The sequence below is a fragment of the Chrysochloris asiatica genome, unplaced genomic scaffold (genome assembly GCF_000296735.1).
Source record: "Chrysochloris asiatica unplaced genomic scaffold, ChrAsi1.0 scaffold00057, whole genome shotgun sequence".
NCBI lineage: Eukaryota > Metazoa > Chordata > Mammalia > Afrosoricida > Chrysochloridae > Chrysochloris > Chrysochloris asiatica.
Genome location: NW_006408575.1, coordinates 5,667,407 through 5,685,839, shown reverse-complemented (window position 1 = coordinate 5,685,839; position 18,433 = coordinate 5,667,407). Strand labels below are relative to the sequence as shown.

General features: G+C 37.6%; 1 protein-coding gene across 1 annotated transcript in view; it reads right to left on the bottom strand.

Annotated features, from left to right (window-relative positions):
* The window catches only part of G3BP1 (GTPase activating protein (SH3 domain) binding protein 1), a 36,087-nt gene extending 18,614 nt beyond the window's left edge, over positions 1-17,473 (bottom strand). The window contains exons 1-6 of the mRNA XM_006863949.1: positions 17,379-17,473; positions 15,782-15,863; positions 15,230-15,403; positions 3,172-3,262; positions 1,888-1,981; positions 24-202 (exon numbers count right to left, since the gene is read on the bottom strand). Coding sequence (XP_006864011.1) covers positions 24-202; positions 1,888-1,981; positions 3,172-3,262; positions 15,230-15,403; positions 15,782-15,863; positions 17,379-17,473 — 715 coding nt within the window. The remainder of the gene's footprint in view (positions 1-23; positions 203-1,887; positions 1,982-3,171; positions 3,263-15,229; positions 15,404-15,781; positions 15,864-17,378) is intronic.
* Positions 17,474-18,433: the final 960 nt, after the last annotated feature.

Genomic DNA, 18,433 nt, shown 5'->3' with positions numbered 1-18,433 from the left:
CCTCAAGTCTTCCTGTGCTGTCTGAGCTATGTCTGCAGGCGCTGGGGAAGCCCTCTGCTGAGTCTCCTCAGGAGCACTGTCTTCTAATACCGGCTCAGATTTCTCTTCTTGGATTTCAGATACAGGTTCTTGTTCTGGTTCTGGTTCTGGATCAGGCTCTGGTTCCGCAACAGTTTCCTCTAAATGTTCTTCTAAGTCATTGCTTTCACAGGAAAATCTGAGAATTATCATTCTGCCATCTTACTAATTCAATAAGAAATTCTCATCAACTGTTAATTAACAACAGAGATCTGGGCCCCAAAATAAAATAGCTCCTCCTTGCCAAAACAGATCTAAATATCACTAAGTATAAATATAAAAACAAACAAGTTTTCAAAAACCACTCAATGAGGTTATCTTAACTGGAAACTGATTATTTGTTAAAATTCTGATAGTCAAATGAACCAAAATAGATCAAATGTACCAAAATATTACTCTATTCACTTGGAATCTCTTAAATTGTCAAAATCTCTATCTATCATATAAGGAGCTCTGGTAGCGTACTGGTTAACGAATCGGGCTGTGAACCACAAGGTCAACAGTTCAAAACTACCAGCTGTTCCGTGGGATGAGGATTTCTGCTCCCGTAAAAATTTACAGCCTCGGAAACCCTGTACAGGGTTGCTATGAGTCGGAACCAACTCCCCGGCACATAACAATAACAACATATTGCCAGAAGAACAAGCAAATCTGTGTTACATGGCTCTTAAAAGCCATGTTTATCAGAAGGGACCAATCATTGGAATAATTGTTATCATGAATGATTGTGAGGGTTGGAAATGTAAAGATACACGGTTTATAGCAAGGAGGGGAGTGATTAACTTTTCAGTCTAGGAGTGGAGGTCCCTAGGACCATCAAGGGAGAAGAGCAGAGAGTGGGACCCTACCCAGATAAGCAGTGATGCCTGAAATGGAGGCAGAGATGATGACTTGGAGCGATGGAGCAGCTGGAGACTTTAGATCCAGAGAGGGAGAGCAAATGTGTGCTGAAGACCTGGGGGTACGGGGGAAGGATTGCAGAGTATATCCTTTGGTTGATCGATGATGCATGGAGGGGATTGTAACCATGGCAATGAGATGATAGATGATATATAATACTAATGTTCTCCCATGTAAACTATCACATAATTCACAAGAAAACATTTAAAAAAAAAAAAAAAAAACAGAACTAAAAACCAATTAATAACTATGAATTAAAACGACCTATTATTAAACAAGGAGCCGTGCAGATATTAGTGAGTTGGGCTGCTAATCCAAGGGCAGCTGTTCAAAAATCCACCAGCTGGTCCATAGAAGGAAGATGACGCTTTTTGCTCTGGTAAACATTTACAGCCTCTGAAATCCAGTATCAGTTTCTAGGAGTTAGAATGAACTTGATGACACACAACCAGTACCACTACCATTATTAAATAAGGAATATAACAAGTTATATGTGAAGGCTTAAAAATTTCACGGAAAATTTTAAATTAAAAGGTAATGGAATTTTTCCATGAACTTTTTGGAATTCCTCATATTTTTGTTATCTCAGAAATATACCCAAAATAACCAAACCCATTTGTTGTGAAGTCAATTTAAAATTCATAGCAACGCCATGTTACAGAGTAGAACTGCTCTTATCTTTAGACTTTTCAATGTGGTAATCTTTAAGGAAGCAGATGTTATGTGCTGTGGATTCATAGCGATCCTGTACAGGGTTTCCGAGGAGGCTGTGAATCTTTACGGTTTCCCCCGGAACAGCTGGTAGTTTCGAACTGCTGACCGTAAGATTAGCAGCCCAATTCATAACCAATACATTCTTTCCATGGTGTTTCCATACAGCCCTGGATATGTGAACATTGGTTTCTGTACCTGACAGTCTGATCATAGAAAGTTCCAGCATCATCGGCTACCACCTCTGGTGTCTGCTGTCTTTCTTCAGGCTCCTCTACTTCTTCCTCAGATTCTAAGTTAGGGGAGAAAGTTTACAATAATTTTGCTTACTGAATTCCTAAATACAATCATCCCTCAGTATCTGGAGTAATGGTCCAGGACTTCCCTGCAGATTCCAAAAAAGGTAATAGCCAAGTCCATTATATAAAATGGTGACTTATTTTCATATCATCTACACATATCCTTACATAGTTTTAAGAGTACTTGTAATATCTAATTAAATGTAAATAATATGTAAATAGCACGTTATAGTTCCTTTTAACCTTTGAGGGATTGTTTTGCTCTGACTACTTTTCTACCCTGGATTACATTTGATCCCTGGTTGGTTGAATCCATGGATCTGACTGATCACTGGGATCAAAAAGAATACTAAGAAAAACAAATGTACAATAAAATTCGGAAATTCATGACTGTAAGGACAGAAGTATGGCTATTCTAGTGTTCTGGTTAACAACATGGGTTGTGAAGCCATATATGACCAGTGAACCAATCCACTCTCTACTATCTAACTAGCCATATGATATTAGACAAATTACTTACTTCTCTACTTCAGGGTACCAAGCTTTACAAATGGAGACAATAACAATAGTACCTAAGGTACCCATCTGTTAAGGCTGTTGTGTTATACATGATAAAGCACTTAGAGTAGTCACAGCCATGTATCCACAGGTCTCTGTGTTTCTACAACTGAGGAGATGGCTTTGTTATACACTATCTTTAAAGAACGTGTGTACAGTAGAGTCTTAGAAGATTGCATTTGGCATTTCCATTCAGAGAAATGGACAGACATGTTTACTGATATAATAGATTCAAGTTCAACCTAAACTCTAAGTTCCACTTCTGTAACATAACATAACATAACATAACATAACATAACATAACATAACATAACATAACAAGTATCATTTGGAGCTCTTCAGTGCTTTGTGGAAACTAGGGCAAAAGTGCAAAATTATGAGTGTGGGTAGTAATCTGCCCATTTCTGACCCAGTAGTCTCTCTCCTATCTTTTACTAGTAACTGTGATGCTGTCGCAGATTAAATCTGTTAGCTTTTCAAGTACAGAACAATTGAAAGTGATGGTTGACAAAGAATACAAATACAATGAAAACATTCAAAATTCCTATATTCTCAGGGACAGACTGATGTCATTAAACTAAAACATACTGAGCTAGAAACTGAAAATGCTCTTTTTATTACTTACCCTCCTGAGGCTCAGTGACAAAGCCACCAAAGACTTCATCTTGGTATCTGAAGATATCATTATGAACATAGAACTTATTTGCAACAGAGCCCTGCAATATGAACAGAAGTTTACGTTTAAAAAGCCAAATCACACTAACAAGTTCTCAATCCTAGGTAATTGTGTTCCCCTCTACCCCACAGCCCCAAAACATCTGGGAATGTCTAAAGACATTCTGTTTTCAGAACTGGGACACATTGCTATTGGAAACTAGTGAGCAGAGACCATGAAAAATGCTAAACATCTATAATTCATAGGATATCTATCAACGAAGAACTTTCTGGCCCAAACCATTTGCACTGCTAAGGCTGAAAATAAGGAGCTCTAGTGGTACTGTAGGATGAGCAATAAACTGCTAACAACAAAGTCAGTAGTTCAAAATGCACCAGCCACTCCACAGGAAAAAGATGAGCCTTTCTGCTCCCATAAGGTTACATTCTCACAAACCCTATACAAGGTCATTATGAGTCACAATTGACTCGGTGGTGCTGAGTTTGGTTTTTGGTATTGTTGTCAGGTGCCATCGAGTCAGAACCGACTCACAGTGACCCCCATGCACAGCAGAACAAAACAATGTCTGATCCTGTAAAGTATGGAAGAAAAAGACTACACTCAAATATATTTTGATTTCTCAAAATATTTAGTCTTAAAGATAGTGGACTTGGAAGGCATGTATCCTATAAGATAAGCACTGTTGTTGTTAAGTGCCCACAAGTCAGTTCCAACTCACAGCGACTCTACATAGGATTTTCTGAGGAGCAACTGATGAATGAGAAGTGTCAACTTTGCAGTCCAGTGCATTATCACACATTGCCACACCAAGACTCTAATACAAACATATGAAAGATGAAATGAAACAAATACAGATGATAATCCTGGAAGTCTGAGCTTCAGAGGAAAGGATATAGAAGTGGACTGAATACTGACTAGGAGAATCAGCTGAACAAACAAGAGTAGTGAAAAAGCAGACAGATGGGTGACTATGGGAAGGATCAATGCAGTGTGAGACCACTGAGAAGTTTTTCAAGCAGCACTGGATCCAGGAGGTGTCCTGATGGTGCATATGCATAATGGATAGTGGCTGGAGACCAGAAAAGTTAAATTCTCTCCTTCATCATGTTGCCAGCACCACCCTTTCCCACCCCCTGCACAGCTCTCTTCCTGCCAGATGTCAGAGTACAGTGCTGAGTGCACTACCCAGGGTCTAGAGGATTATAAACTCAGCTTCATCAGACCAGCAGAACACACAGTTTAAATTCGTCGCCAGCCCAGGACAAGCAGGAATTCTCATAATCAGCTCACCTGCCCCCAGCTACCCTCTGGGAAGCAAGACCCTGATATCTCAGCCACCCGTAGGTCCAGCACTTCTTCCAGAGTCGGTGCCCTGACAACATTGAGGCCACAGAAATGCCTTCTAAAGTCAGGCACTGCAACCTCTCAGCCATCCCCCTCAGACCTTACAAGCTACTTTGCTAACACAGGGAGGAGCCACAATGCCACAATACTGGATACCTGACCCCTAGCAGTGTCAGTGTCAGTGGCACCTGCCCTCACTTTGTCCTTTCTTTGTTTTTGTTTTTCCATTTTGTAGCTCTTTCTCTCCCTTACGTTACTTTTCAATTCCTTCTCTGCTTTCCTTTTTCCGCCTCACGTGCATCTTTTTGGCTTGATTTTCTTTAATATTATTCTCTTACCTTACTCTAGTCTTCTTCCCTCTCCCTAGTTTTGTTTGTTTGTTTTATTCTCTATCCCTGTTTAATTTTCCTTTTCTTTTTTATCTTTTTAGTTTTATTCTTTTTTCTTAATGCAGCTTGTTAGATTGTTTTTCTTCTTATTTTCGTTTCTCAGATGCTTTTTATTTTCCCTAACATGTATTTCTTTTTCATCTTCCCCCACCTAATGGGAAACTACCATGCCTAAAAAGAACAGTCAGAACCATGTCCCCTGCAGCCCAACTGACTGGGCATGAACTACTATGAGTACAAACTCCTATATCACCAGATCAGTAACAGGCCACAGTCAACACTAACCAAACCAACTCACACTGTATTATACAAACAGCAGAGAACCATGAATATACTTACACTCACTATCCTACCTACCCACCAACAGTCAAGTGATGAGTACCTAAGAGCAGACCAACATACAATAATAAATTCAATGCACCACCATCACATGTCTAGAAGACAACAGTTTCCACTCAAAGAAGAAACAAGTCAGACTGGCTCAAACAAGTAACTAAAATGCAGAGCTAGAAAATGTTTCTGAGTAAGAAAAGATATTACAACAACCTGATAAAGAATTTAAAAGAATGATATTTAGGTACCTTCAAACCAATTTGAGAGAAAAATTGAGAAATCTACTGATGAAAACAAGAACAGAGAAAAAATTTTTAGAAAAAATCAGGAAAACTCTACAAGAACAAAGGAGCCCTGGTAGAATAGTTGGGTAACAAGTTGGGGCTGCCAATATAAAGGTCAGCAGTTCTATTCTACCAGCCACTCCTCAGGAGGAAGATGAGGCTTTCTGCTTCCGTAAAGAGCTACAGTCCAGGAAATAATATGGTAGCTATGACAGGAACCAACTCAATGGTACAAAAAAAAAAAAAAAACCACCACAAGAAAAACTAACACAATAAAAGGAAAGACCATACAAAAACTGCCAATAGAGTTCCAGTCAATAAATACTATAAGAACCGGGTAATACACTGAAAGGGAAAAGGAATAGATCTGAATCAATCAGATCCTGAATTAGTGAGCCTGAAGACAATTTTCTCAATACTAGGCCTGCTAAAATAACAGAAAGAAAAAAGGAAAAAATCCAAAGAAAGCCTAAAATTGATATGGGACACCATCAAGAAGAGTAGCTTTTTAAAAAGTTATGGGAATTCCAGAAGAGAGGTGGGAAGAATAATTGAGTTGTTGGGAGAAAAATTCCCTAATATTATGAAAGATGAGAAGGTTTTAAAAATCAAACACCCCAAACAGAATACTCCAACAGAAAAAGTTTGATTCAGATAAATCAGAATCAAACTTTCCAAAGCTAACAACAAGGAGAGAATCCTTTGATCAACTGAGGAAAAACAAAAAGTTACTTACAAAAGAGAACTAATAACACTAAGTTCTGGTTTTTTAGCAGAAACTATGCAGGCAAGCAGGCAATGGGATGATGTATATGAAACAAATTGCCAAATCATATACTCTGCAAAATCGTCCCTGAAGGAGGAGGAATTAGGACATTTCCAGATAAACAGAACTTTATGAAAACATGACCAACTTTCCAAAAATACTAACACGAGTTCTTTGGAGAATGAACACTAACAGGCAACAATCTATATTCCAGAAGTCAACCCAAATATGAAAGCATCCAAAATAAAGCAAATCTACAAGACTGAAAATAGGGAACTAGAAATATTATTTTATAATGAAAACAAGTACAAAACAGACAGTAGTGATGATTGCACAACATGATCAATGTAACTTAACTAAAATGTCAATGAATTACACATGTAAAAAAAGGTTGAAAAGAGAAATGTTTTGGTATCTATATATTTTTGCTACAATTTAAAAAATAAAACGATCAGTATAGGAACTCAGTGTTCAAGGTTAAATAGCTAGAAATAACCCTGATTTTCAGAAGTTTTGACACTGTCTGTTAACAAAGATAAAAGTCAGCCATTGCTATGGATTGAAGGTGTCTTAGAAACTTGTATTTAAATCCTACTCACTATATCTGTAAGGAGCTCTGGTAGCGTAGTGGTTATGAATCGGGCTGCTAACCTCAAGGTCTGCAGTTTGAAACTACAAGCTGCTCCACGGGACAAAGATGAGGCTTTCTGTTCCCGTAAAGATTTGCAGCCTTGCAAAACCTACACAGGGTCACTATGAGTAAGAATCGACTCCACAGTACTTAACAACAACAACAACTATACCTGTGGTTCCAACACTTATTTTTGTTTGTTTGTTTTATTATGGTGGCCTGTGTCTTACTGCAATGCTGGAAGCTACTAAGTCAATGGTATTTTTAAAATAACAGCAGGATCACCTGGTGAACAGCTTTCAGCAGAGCTTCCAGACTAAGGCAGATTAGAAAGGAAATTGTTAGCCATTGAAATCCAATGAACAACAGCAGAACGCTGTAGATCTAGTGATGAAAGATGACCCTTGAGGTCAGAAGCACTTAAAATATGACTGGGTAGAGATGCCTCCTCAAAACAGAGTTGGCCTTAATGGCATGGATGGAGAAAAACTTCCAGGATCTCCATTTTCAGTTGGGGCACAACTCAAAATGATGAGACACAGCTCTAACTATCCATTAAGAATCAGAACGTGCAATGTATGAAGTACAAATTAAGGAAAATTAAAAGATGCTAAAATTTATATGGAAATTTTATTTAAATGAAATTTAAATTAAAATTGGGTATTTAACTATTCTTGATGTGTTTGTGCTATAGGATAACCATTGAACTGCTAGCCCAAGATCAGCAGTTCAAACAAACCAGCCTCTGCTCAGGAATTCTATATAGGGTTGTTAGGAGTTGGAACTGACCGCTCAGCACTAACAACAATCACCAATTTCTTCAGTCTGAAACTAATCACACATGTAATTAAGATGTACTGATAATACGGGTGATTGAAATAGAAGGGATGGAGAAATGGCAACCATAGCCTTGGTAACAGAAATTACACTGAAGATTGCATTATAGAGTTTTGCAAGACACCCTGCTCTCCTTGCAAATGCCTTCTTTCAAAAACAGAAATTGTGAGTATACACATGGACCTTGACAGATGGAATACATTCTGTGGAAAGAGACTATGGAGAAGCTCAGTACCAGTAAAAACAAGGAATAGATCATCTGCAAGTTCAGGTTGAAATAGATGAAAATTAAAACAAGTCCATCAGCACTAACTACAACACTGAACACATCCCAGGGAAGTTGTGGGATGAAATCAAGAACATTACAATGTACAAAAAAAAGAAAGAAAAGACCAAAATAGATGTCAGATGAGATTCTGAAACTTGCTCTTGAATACAATTCAATGGAAGAACTAGTGAAGTTAAGTAAAAGTGCTGAGCAGAAAATTTCAAAGGGTAGCTTGAGAAAACAAAGTATTATAATGAAATGTGTGAAGAATTAGAAAACCAAAAGGGATGAACACACTCAGCATTTCTTAAGCTGAAAGAAATGAAGAAAAAAGTCAAGCACTGATTTGTGATGTTGAGATTCCATGAACAAAATATTGAACTATATCATTCAGGAAGCATCAAAAGTAGATGGAAGGTAACAATCCAAAAAGACAATGTTTTATATCTTACTTTGGTAAGTTGTGTCATGGATCAAAAGTTCATGGACAAAGTGGTGCTTTTATGGCTTGCAGCTCAGCCTAAAACATTTTTTAAAAATGTTTTAAAATTGACAAACAAATAAAGTGTACTGAAAAGCAAGAGTATTATGTTGAAAAAATGATGTATTTGTCTTTTCCAAAGGTTGATTAAAATAAATTCTACAGCCCCCCGCAAAAAAGCTCATGGACGGTCATAACTATTGGTCTCTCCATGTGCAGAAGAAAAGGAGAGTGACGAAAATTTGAAGACACTTAAAATCAACTAGCTCGATGGAACAAATGAGTATCAGTCAAGACTCTGGGACCAGAAGAATTACATGGTGCCTGGCTACCACTACCAATTGATTTGAAAGGGATCACATTAAAAGGTCTCAAATACAGTGCGAGAAAGAGTGAACAAAACACGGAATTATAAAACAAAGACAGGGTTTTATTTGTCAGAGATTAGAGAAGCCTTTCAAGTCTGGCACAGAACTCACTCTTCGTGGACCAATTTTTTGCCAAGCAGTAAATAGGTATATGGGGGGAGCAATAACACTAGTAAGGTACTATCACTGTAGAATGGTCAAGCACTCAAGATCATAAGGGCAACATTACCAAAGGACAAAGTTGAGAAGGACTAGGACAGTGGTTGGAATGGAACTAAGAGCCACAGGGAAGAAGTGGCACTAATTGTTACATGGAGGGGATTGCAATCATGTAGACAAAAGAAACTGTATGATGTGTTCAATGCAAAACTGATGATCTTCTCTGTAAACATTCAGTTACATTACAATATAAATTTTTTTTTAAAAAGACCTCAAAATGATGCTTAGAACTCATATGAACCAGAAACTCAAATAACTCCTTCTCACAAATCCCATTAAATATTAATTCCAGAAGATGAAAACCACAGAATCTTTAAAAAAAATCTTCAAAGGTCTTCCGAAATAAAACCATTCCAAATTAAAAAAAAAAAAAAGGAATATAGTCACTGTACCAAAAAGATTTAGTCAGTATCCCATATGATTGAGAACAATGGTATTAAAGGAGGAAGTGCAAGCTGTACTGATGGCACTGTCAAAAATCATTAAGGCTCTAGGAATCTATTGAATGCAAATGAAAATGTCTTAGACCCATGCAGTGCTGGAAGCACTCATTAGTCTATAATGAGAAATTCGAATACAGCTACCTGGTCAGCTGGCTAGAAGATATCCAAAGTTGTACCCATTCAAAACAAAGGTGAATGTGGAAATTTTCAATCAATATTGTTAATATCAAGATTAAGTAAAATGTTGCTGAAGACAATTAAAGAAAGAACTGTTGCATCAGTACACAAACCGGGCACTGCCAGAAATTCAAGCCAGATTCAAAAGACAAGAAAAGGGTATATACCACTGCTGACGTTAGACTGATCTTCTCTGAAAGGAGAGCTCACTATGCACTGGCACTCAACTGTGGATCACAAGAAACTATGGTTAACATTATGAAGAATGGGAATTCCAGAACACTTAATTGTGCTCATGCAGAACCTTTACAAAGACCAAGATGCAGCCATTTAAACAAAACAAGAGACTATTGAGTAACTTAAAATCAGGAAATGTAGATGAGTCTGGTGGAAGGGGATGGAGGATGGTGCTAAAAGGATTTTATGATTCAATTGTAATTCTTAGCAGAATTAACTGTGATTGTCAAAACTGTAGATGTGTGACTATAAGGCCGGAGCAGTTCCATTTCATAAAGAGAAGATCTCAGGACCATCAAGAAAGAAGAGCATGATGAAAGTGCCAGCAGAAACAGTGGCATGGAAAAACAGAACAGTTTTGGGCTCTAGGCCCATGAACTAAGTAAATCTGAGTGTCTGTGGGCAGGAGGCTGGCTTAGAGAATGTGCCTTTAGACATTTAAATGAATTTATCATATGTGTGCAACAAATATTTTTGCATTGTTCATTTGTGGAATATAAGATGGATACCACAGGAGGAAGTATGATGCCCACTGTTACATAGAGGGGATTGTAATCGTTGAGATGAAACAAACTGTATGATTTGTTGAATGTAAAGCTGATTGATCTTGTCTATAAACCTTCACTTAATTCATTTAATAGTAAAAAAAAAAAAATTTTTTTTCTTTGTACTCAACCAAATTAAGACTGTTATAGAGACAAGGAAGGGCTGGTTGGTTAAAGTGTGGTGTGCCCTGGGGACACCTGAGTCCATGAGCAAGGGCATAGCCACCGAGGGCTAGAGCTGAGAGTGAAGCATCCAGATGATATGAAGTAAGGGGAGACGCACAAGAACACCCAAACTTGCAGACAGTACCCATTTGACCTAGCCTCAATGGCTTGATGATCAGAAATCGACTAGAGGAAGATAAAAATTATTATTATTTTTTTTTTTTGATAAAAGAAACGAGTGTAAATTACTACAATTTGATGAACTTGACCTATACATATGGATGTGGTGGTGGTGGTTATGTGCCCTGGAGTGGTTCCTACTCATAGTGACCCTGTACGCAACACTGTACAGGGTTTCTGAGGCTGTAAATCGTTATGGGAGCAAATGTCTCATCATTCTCCCGCAGAACAGCTGGTAGTTTCGAACTGCTGGCCTTTCGGTTCGCAGCCTGATTCGTAACCGCTACGCTACCAGAGCTCCTTACATATGGATGTAGTAGCTCAAAATACCAACAGAGAGGGAAGGAGTCTTCATATCAAGTATCAATGCTATCCCCTCTGTATACATGGTAGATAGGGACAAGCAACTTAAGACACTGGCTATCTAAAATGAGGGGGCGATAAAGGCATGAGGTGACGAGCTTACAAGTTTTCAAGAGGGAGTTTAGTTTAAGAGTGTGCAGGGGAAGGTAGAGTCCCCAGTGAATAGATCCAGACTGGTCTGGTGAACAGAGTAGGGGACAAGATTCCTATGATTCAATAGTAATTGTTATGACTAATTGAGTCACAACTTATGTAGATGACAAAACCTAGCTTGCAGAAAGCAAACAGGACTTGAAATAGTTGCTGATGAAGATCAAAAAATACAGCCTTCAGTATGGATTACAACTCGGTGTAATGAAAACAAAACTCCACCACACAAATGAAATGCTGACCTTGAGGTAAGCAGCCCGACTCATAACCACTATGCTACCAGAGCTCTTATCTTTCTGGTATTCTCTGCTTTTTCAGTTCAGAGCTAGCTGACACCAGCAATGATGTCCCTCATTTATGACTTGAATTTCTGGCACCTTCCTGTGCATGTACTGATGTAATCACTTACGAATTAACTTCAGCAAAGTTTTACTTGCATGTGATTTTAATAATATTATTTAATGATTTCCACATTCTTCTGGGTCACCTTTCTTTGAAATGGGCAAAAATATAGATCTCTGCCAGTCAGCTGGGCAGGCTGCTGTCTTCCAAATTTCTTGGCATAGATGGGTACTGTCTCCAGCACTGTATCAGTTTGTTGAAATATTTCAATTTGTATTCCATCAATTCCTGGAACGTTGCTTTTCACCAATACCTTCAAGGCACCTTGGACTTCTTCCTTCAGTACCATTGGTCCTTGATCCTATGCTAACTCTCGGAATGGGTGAACATCAAACAATTATTTTGGAAAGGGTGACTTTGTATATTACCTCCATCTTCTTTTTATGCTTTCTGGGTTATTCAATGTTTTGCCCATGTTGTTGCCATTATTACATGAAAAAAAAAAGAGATAAAACAAAAACAAAAAAGACTCCACACGAATGGACTGTTGCTGCTGTTGCTATGTGTCGTCAAGTCAGTTCTGACTCACAGTGACCCTGTATAAGGTTTCTGAGGAGGGACTGATAAGTCTGAATTAACGAACTTGCAGTGCAAACCACCTGAGATCTAGTGCTTATCCTGTGACACCATACCAGGAGTCCACGCAACTGGACTAAACATAATAAAGTAAGAAATAACTGATGTTGTCAAAGATCTCATTTTGTTTGCATCCACAATGAATGTTCATGGAAGGAACAGTCAAGAAATCAACTATTTATTTTTCTGACTAAATCTCTTTGAGTAATGATGTCATTTTCTTTGAGTAATGATGTCATTTTCAGAACTAAGGTGTGCTTGACCCAACCATGGTATTTTCAATTGCCTCACAGGTAAATGACAACTAATGAGTAAGTTAGACAGGAGAAGCATTGATACATCTGAATTATGGTGTTGGCAAAAAAAATATTCAAAGTACCTCTGCCTGTCAGAAAAACAAACTAATCTATCTTGGAAGAAGCACAACCAGAATGCACCTTAGAAAAGAGAACTGCAAGATTTCCTCTGACATACGGTAGACATGCTGCCAGTAGGGACCAGTCCTTGGAGGACATTATTCTTGGTGAAGTAGAGCAGTCAGTGAAAAAGAGATGGATTGACACAGTGACTACAACAAATGTAACAACAATTATAAGGACAGTGTTACAAGTCCATGTTACATTCTACTGTATAAAGGGCAGGTAGCTATAAGTCAGAGCTGACTCGAAGGCAACTAACAAGACTTAATTAAAAATTTTAAAGTTTTGTACATCAAGGGATTTATCAAAAAAGTAAAGACCCAACTCACAAAAGTGGAGAAAATATTTGTTAATATTTATCTGGTTAGGGTTTCATATCTAGATCATATAAAGATCACCTATATATAATGTAATAAGATATATATATGTGTGTGTTGTTGTTGTTAAGTGCCGTTGAGTCGGTTCCGACCCATAGCGACCCTGTACAGGGTTTCCGAGGGTGTAAATCTTTACGGGTAGAAAGCCTCATCTTTCTCCCGCAGAGCGGCTGGTAGTTTCGAACTGCTGACCTTAAGGTTCGCAGCCCGATTCATAACCACTACGCTACCAGAACTCCTATATATATATATATGTATATGATCATATAAAGATCACCTATAATGCAATAGGTGCTCTGTAAAGATTTACAGCCTCGGAAACCCTGTACAGTGTGGCTGTGAGTCGGAACCGACTCCATGGCACACAACAACATAATGCAATAAAAAGAAAACACAACTCAAGTTTTAAAAGGGGCTTAAACAGACCTTTATCCATATGCTCTTCCATTAATTATTAATGCATCTCAAAAATCACAATGAGATACCACTTCATACTCAGTTGTTAAGTGCTGTCAAGTTTGTTCTGCCTCATATGACCCTGTAAGAGTTTCCAAGGAGTGGCTGGTGAGTTTAAACTGATGACCTTGCAGTTCAAACCAACCTTGAGTTGAGTGCTTATCTTACAGCGTCACAATGGTAGAATGGCCAAGCATCAGAAAAACAGAAGAGCAGTGTTGGTAAGAACTTGAAGAATTACAAACCTTAATCTATTGCTAGTGAGATTGTAAAATCATGCAGTCACTATAGAATAGTTTGGTGGTTCTTCAAAAAGTTAAAAAGAATTATCCTATGACCTAGCTATTCCACTGTTAAGTATATACTCAAAAGAACTGAAATCAAGACTCTTAAACAGATCCCTGACATACAGGTTTCATAGCAGCGCTGATCACAATAACCGTAAGATGGAAACAACTAAAGTGTCGTTCAACATACAAATGGATAAACAAAGTGTGACATATATATGGTGTTGGTTGTGTGCTGTCAAGTTAGTTCAGACTCAAAACGTCCCCATATAGTGTTTCTGAAGCTGTAAATGTTTACAGGAGCAGAAAGCTTCATTGTTCTCCTCCAGAGCAGTTTGGTGGTTTTTGAACTACAGGCTTTATGTTTTTAGCTGCCCAACACGTAACCTACTACACCACCAGGGCTCCTTGTGACACATATATGCAATGAAATACTATCCAGCCAGTAAAGAGAAATGAACTTCTGATACACACCACAACATGAATGAACCCTGAAAACATCCTGAGTGAAGTCTGTCAGAAACAAATGGACAAATATTGTATGACCCCAATTAAACATCTAGGACAGGCAAATGCATACAGATTAAAAGTTCCATAGTTTTTACAAAGGGTTAGGAGGGGAAAATGGGGAGTTACTATTTAAGGGGTATAAAGTTTCTGTTTAAGGAGATTTTAAGTACTTGAAAATGGATAGTGGTGATGACTATACAACACGCTGAACGCAATTAATGTCACTGAATTGTATACTTAAAAATGGTCAAAAAAGACAAAGGCTACAAATATTATACGATAAAGTAGGGAGGAAAAGCTGACAATGACACTTTGAAAAGAGGATTTTAAAAATTAAGACCAAAATGAAAACAAAGTCTATTTTCTCAAACTCAAAAATAATAGTCAGTGTCATGAAATTAAAGACTGAGGCACTACTACAGATTAAAGGAGTTCAATCAGACATGACCAGGAATTTTAGATCAGAGGGGAATGAAATTTTTTATTATGGACAATACTGGAATAATTAACAAAATTTAAATATGGATTGTATATCATTTAATTGTATTACAACCATACTTCTTAAATTTAGTAAAGTGTTACTACAATTATGGAAGACAATTTCTTCAACTTCTTTTAAAACTCTTTAGAGGAAAAACAAGTACAGGTAAGGAAGTAACAAGTACTAACCATGCAATGTTTCTGTAAGCTTGAAATTTCAAATTAAGTTATAAAAAAAAAAAAGCTTTGACCACCTTTTACTGTTTCTTTTTTCATAAATCTGATCACTACAGAACACCAACAACCATTTGCACACCTACCTCAGGAGCAAGGACAAATGTCTGCATAAATCTTCGCAAGGCTTGGTTGTTATTAGAGAGCAACCCCATCACCTGGACCACCACACCATCGTTCAGAGTAGCATGAGCATCAACATGGCGAATCTTAGTGTGGCAATTGGTAAAGTTTTGTGACATCACTTTCCTATGGATTTCCTAATTAAGACAAAAATCAGTGTTGTAAATTTTATTACTCAACCAAAATATCTCTAAACACACAAATTTGCATATTGACCTTAGATAAGTATACAGACTCAACTTTATTTTTAGAATCCTCTATACCCAGTAACCACACTTGAGTCCTTTATATCCCACTGAAGTCACAATGATTAAATATGCTTAGATGATCTCCATGCTAAACCCAATTATCTCCCAGCATACCTAACAAATAAACATCTTACAACTTTTCTGCCAAAACTAACTATGCCATGGCATAAGCTTCTCAGCAGATATATTCTATTAAGCATAGATCAACCTGAATCTGATGGGTTATCTTCTAGCTACTTAATACCCTAATAAGCTTGGTAACCTTACTTTTTGTCCATAGACTGCATCTGCTGGTTTTCCATTTGAATCCAATCCTCCATGGACATAAGAAGAGTTCTTACCATAAAATCTGAACAAAAGGAAGAAATTTTACTTGTCATCTTCAAATATTCTAAGATCGGGTATTTATTTTTCAATTTGGTTAGTATCTGTCTCGCTTGTCATACACTTGAAAGCAGGAATATGCATTCTTGTTCCTCTTTGTATGCACTCATTGATTCCATCCCCAGTCAACATTTGCAAAATGGAAATGAATTTGGTCAATGAGGTAGAACATTATTTTACAGGTCACAGGTTTCAGGGTTCCAGGAGTGAGGTTGGTACTGGAAAGATTTGGTAGTTCCTATCAGGAAGACCACTGAAACTAAAACAAGAGTTCTCACATTCCCTTAGAATTAAGCTGGGAACATTCATATTCTTCAAGTTTAGATAGTCTTTCATATCTTAAGAATGTATGTGAACAGTTCTCATTAAAAATCAGCAGCAATACTGACAAAACTGTATCAATGCGTCTGGTAATTTTTATCTACTCCTATGTCATTGTCACATTCATCTAACTTCTAAAAGATACAGGTAAAACTTCGAAAAAGAACAAGAGAACATGTGTTCCAACCACCAGCAAATTTTTAACCTCTCTGTATGTGAAAAATTAAGTCAACTAATGTAAGCCTTTCTATAAAATACTTCTGATATAAAGCTCATCAAAGAGGAGACATATGTAAAAATTTTGGGGAACCTGCAAAATCTAAAGCAAACAGAAAAGATATTTTCCATTTTCAGAGCAAGGCCAAATCTTAAGACTCAAAAAAAGTTTATAACATCTCTTTACATCTAATGTGATATCCAATATATAAGCTGGCCAAAATATAAAGAGAAGAAATAATCTGGCAATTACAGATTTTATAACTTCTGTCAATGAATTTCTACTGTGGCGATGTACGACCAGCACTGGACTCCTAACCACTAGTTCATATCCACCAGCTGCTCCTTGGAAACCGTACACAGGGTTGCTATGAGTCAGAACCAACTCAGTAGCACTTAACAATAACAAATCCAAGTATTCTAATAAATCAATGTAAATAAACACTGTTTTATACAATGCATTGTAATAGGGAAAAATAATGGGAAGCAATCTACATATCCACCATTTGGGATTAAAATACACTTCATCTCAATCCAAAAAAAAACCTTACTGGCCATTAAAATGTATGCCCTTGAAAGATGACTTCAGATTAATAAACAAAAATATAAGAGACAGTATATTAAAAACATACTTGTATATACACAGAAAATTGTTTCGGGTGGTATTACCAGAGACTTGCATTAATTCACTATACATTTAAACAAGAATATATATCATTTCTATTAAAAAGACACTCCATTTTTTTAAAAGTACAACAACACAAAAGTGTATTTCAGGAAACAGTCTTGAATCTTTTTCAACACATTCTTACTAAAAAAAAAAAAAACAAGATTCCTCAAAAACAAGAAAATAGAAAGTAAAAGCATACATATTACCCATCTGTATTTCCAGAAGCTACTTTCTAATTACATATAAAAACAGCATTAGATGAAAGAGCATTACCTATGTAGCATGTCTGGGGCCTGGTTCAGCAGTGTATAGTACTGTCTCACAAATTCCCGCCCGACCAGCAGGGGACTAGGCTTCTCCATAACCATTGCTTTGGTCAATTCAACCTGGGGGAAGAAAAAAGGATCAAACATGTCCAAGTGGACTTTTGGTATGGCACTGTGGATCAGCACTAGACTGAAAACCATATGGTTGGCAGTTCAAACCCACAAGATGCTCCTCAGGAATCCTATACAGGTTTCCCTATGAGTTGGAACCAATTTGACAGCACTTAATGATAACATGTCTGACCTGAAAGATAAAATACAAAGGTGAAAGTGGTAGGGAATACAGACTCCCTGAGCTGAAGCCAACTAAAATACAAGAATACTTCAGCAATTCTTAGTTTTAAAAAAGGACTAAGCATTATAAAAATAAACAAAACCCACAAGGATCCGATAAGATTTTATGCATTCAGATTTACTGCATCAGATGACTATGGGGGGGAGAGGGGGCAGGGGAGAGAATCACCAAGAATTCATCATTATCTGTCAGATTCCATTTTCTTAAACTAAATATAAGAACTAGATCCCAGCGTAATTTTCTGTAAATTACTAAACCAAGTTAAGAATGTGACATTGTAAGTAAGCCCTGTTAGCAGCCCTGTGTACAACACAAGGCCATTCCACCCTCACACTCTTTCCCAGGTTTGAGCCCATTGTTGTTTTTATGTGCCGTGGAGTCAGTTCTGACTCACAGTGACACCGAACAGGGTTTCCGAGGCTGTAAATCTTTATGGGAGCAGAAAGCCTCATCTTTCTCCCGTGGAACAGCTGGTAGTTTTTAACCGCTGACCTTAATATTCGCAGCCCGATTCGTAACCACTACGCTACCAGAGCTCCTTTTGAGCCCATTAGTCCCTGTGTGAACCCATCTCATTGGAGGTCTTCTTCTCTTTTTCATTGACAGTCTACTTTACCAAGCATGATGTCCCTCTCCTAATAACATGTCCAAAGTACAAGACACATGTCTCCCCATCCTTGCTTCTGAGAAACATTCTCTAGCTGTAA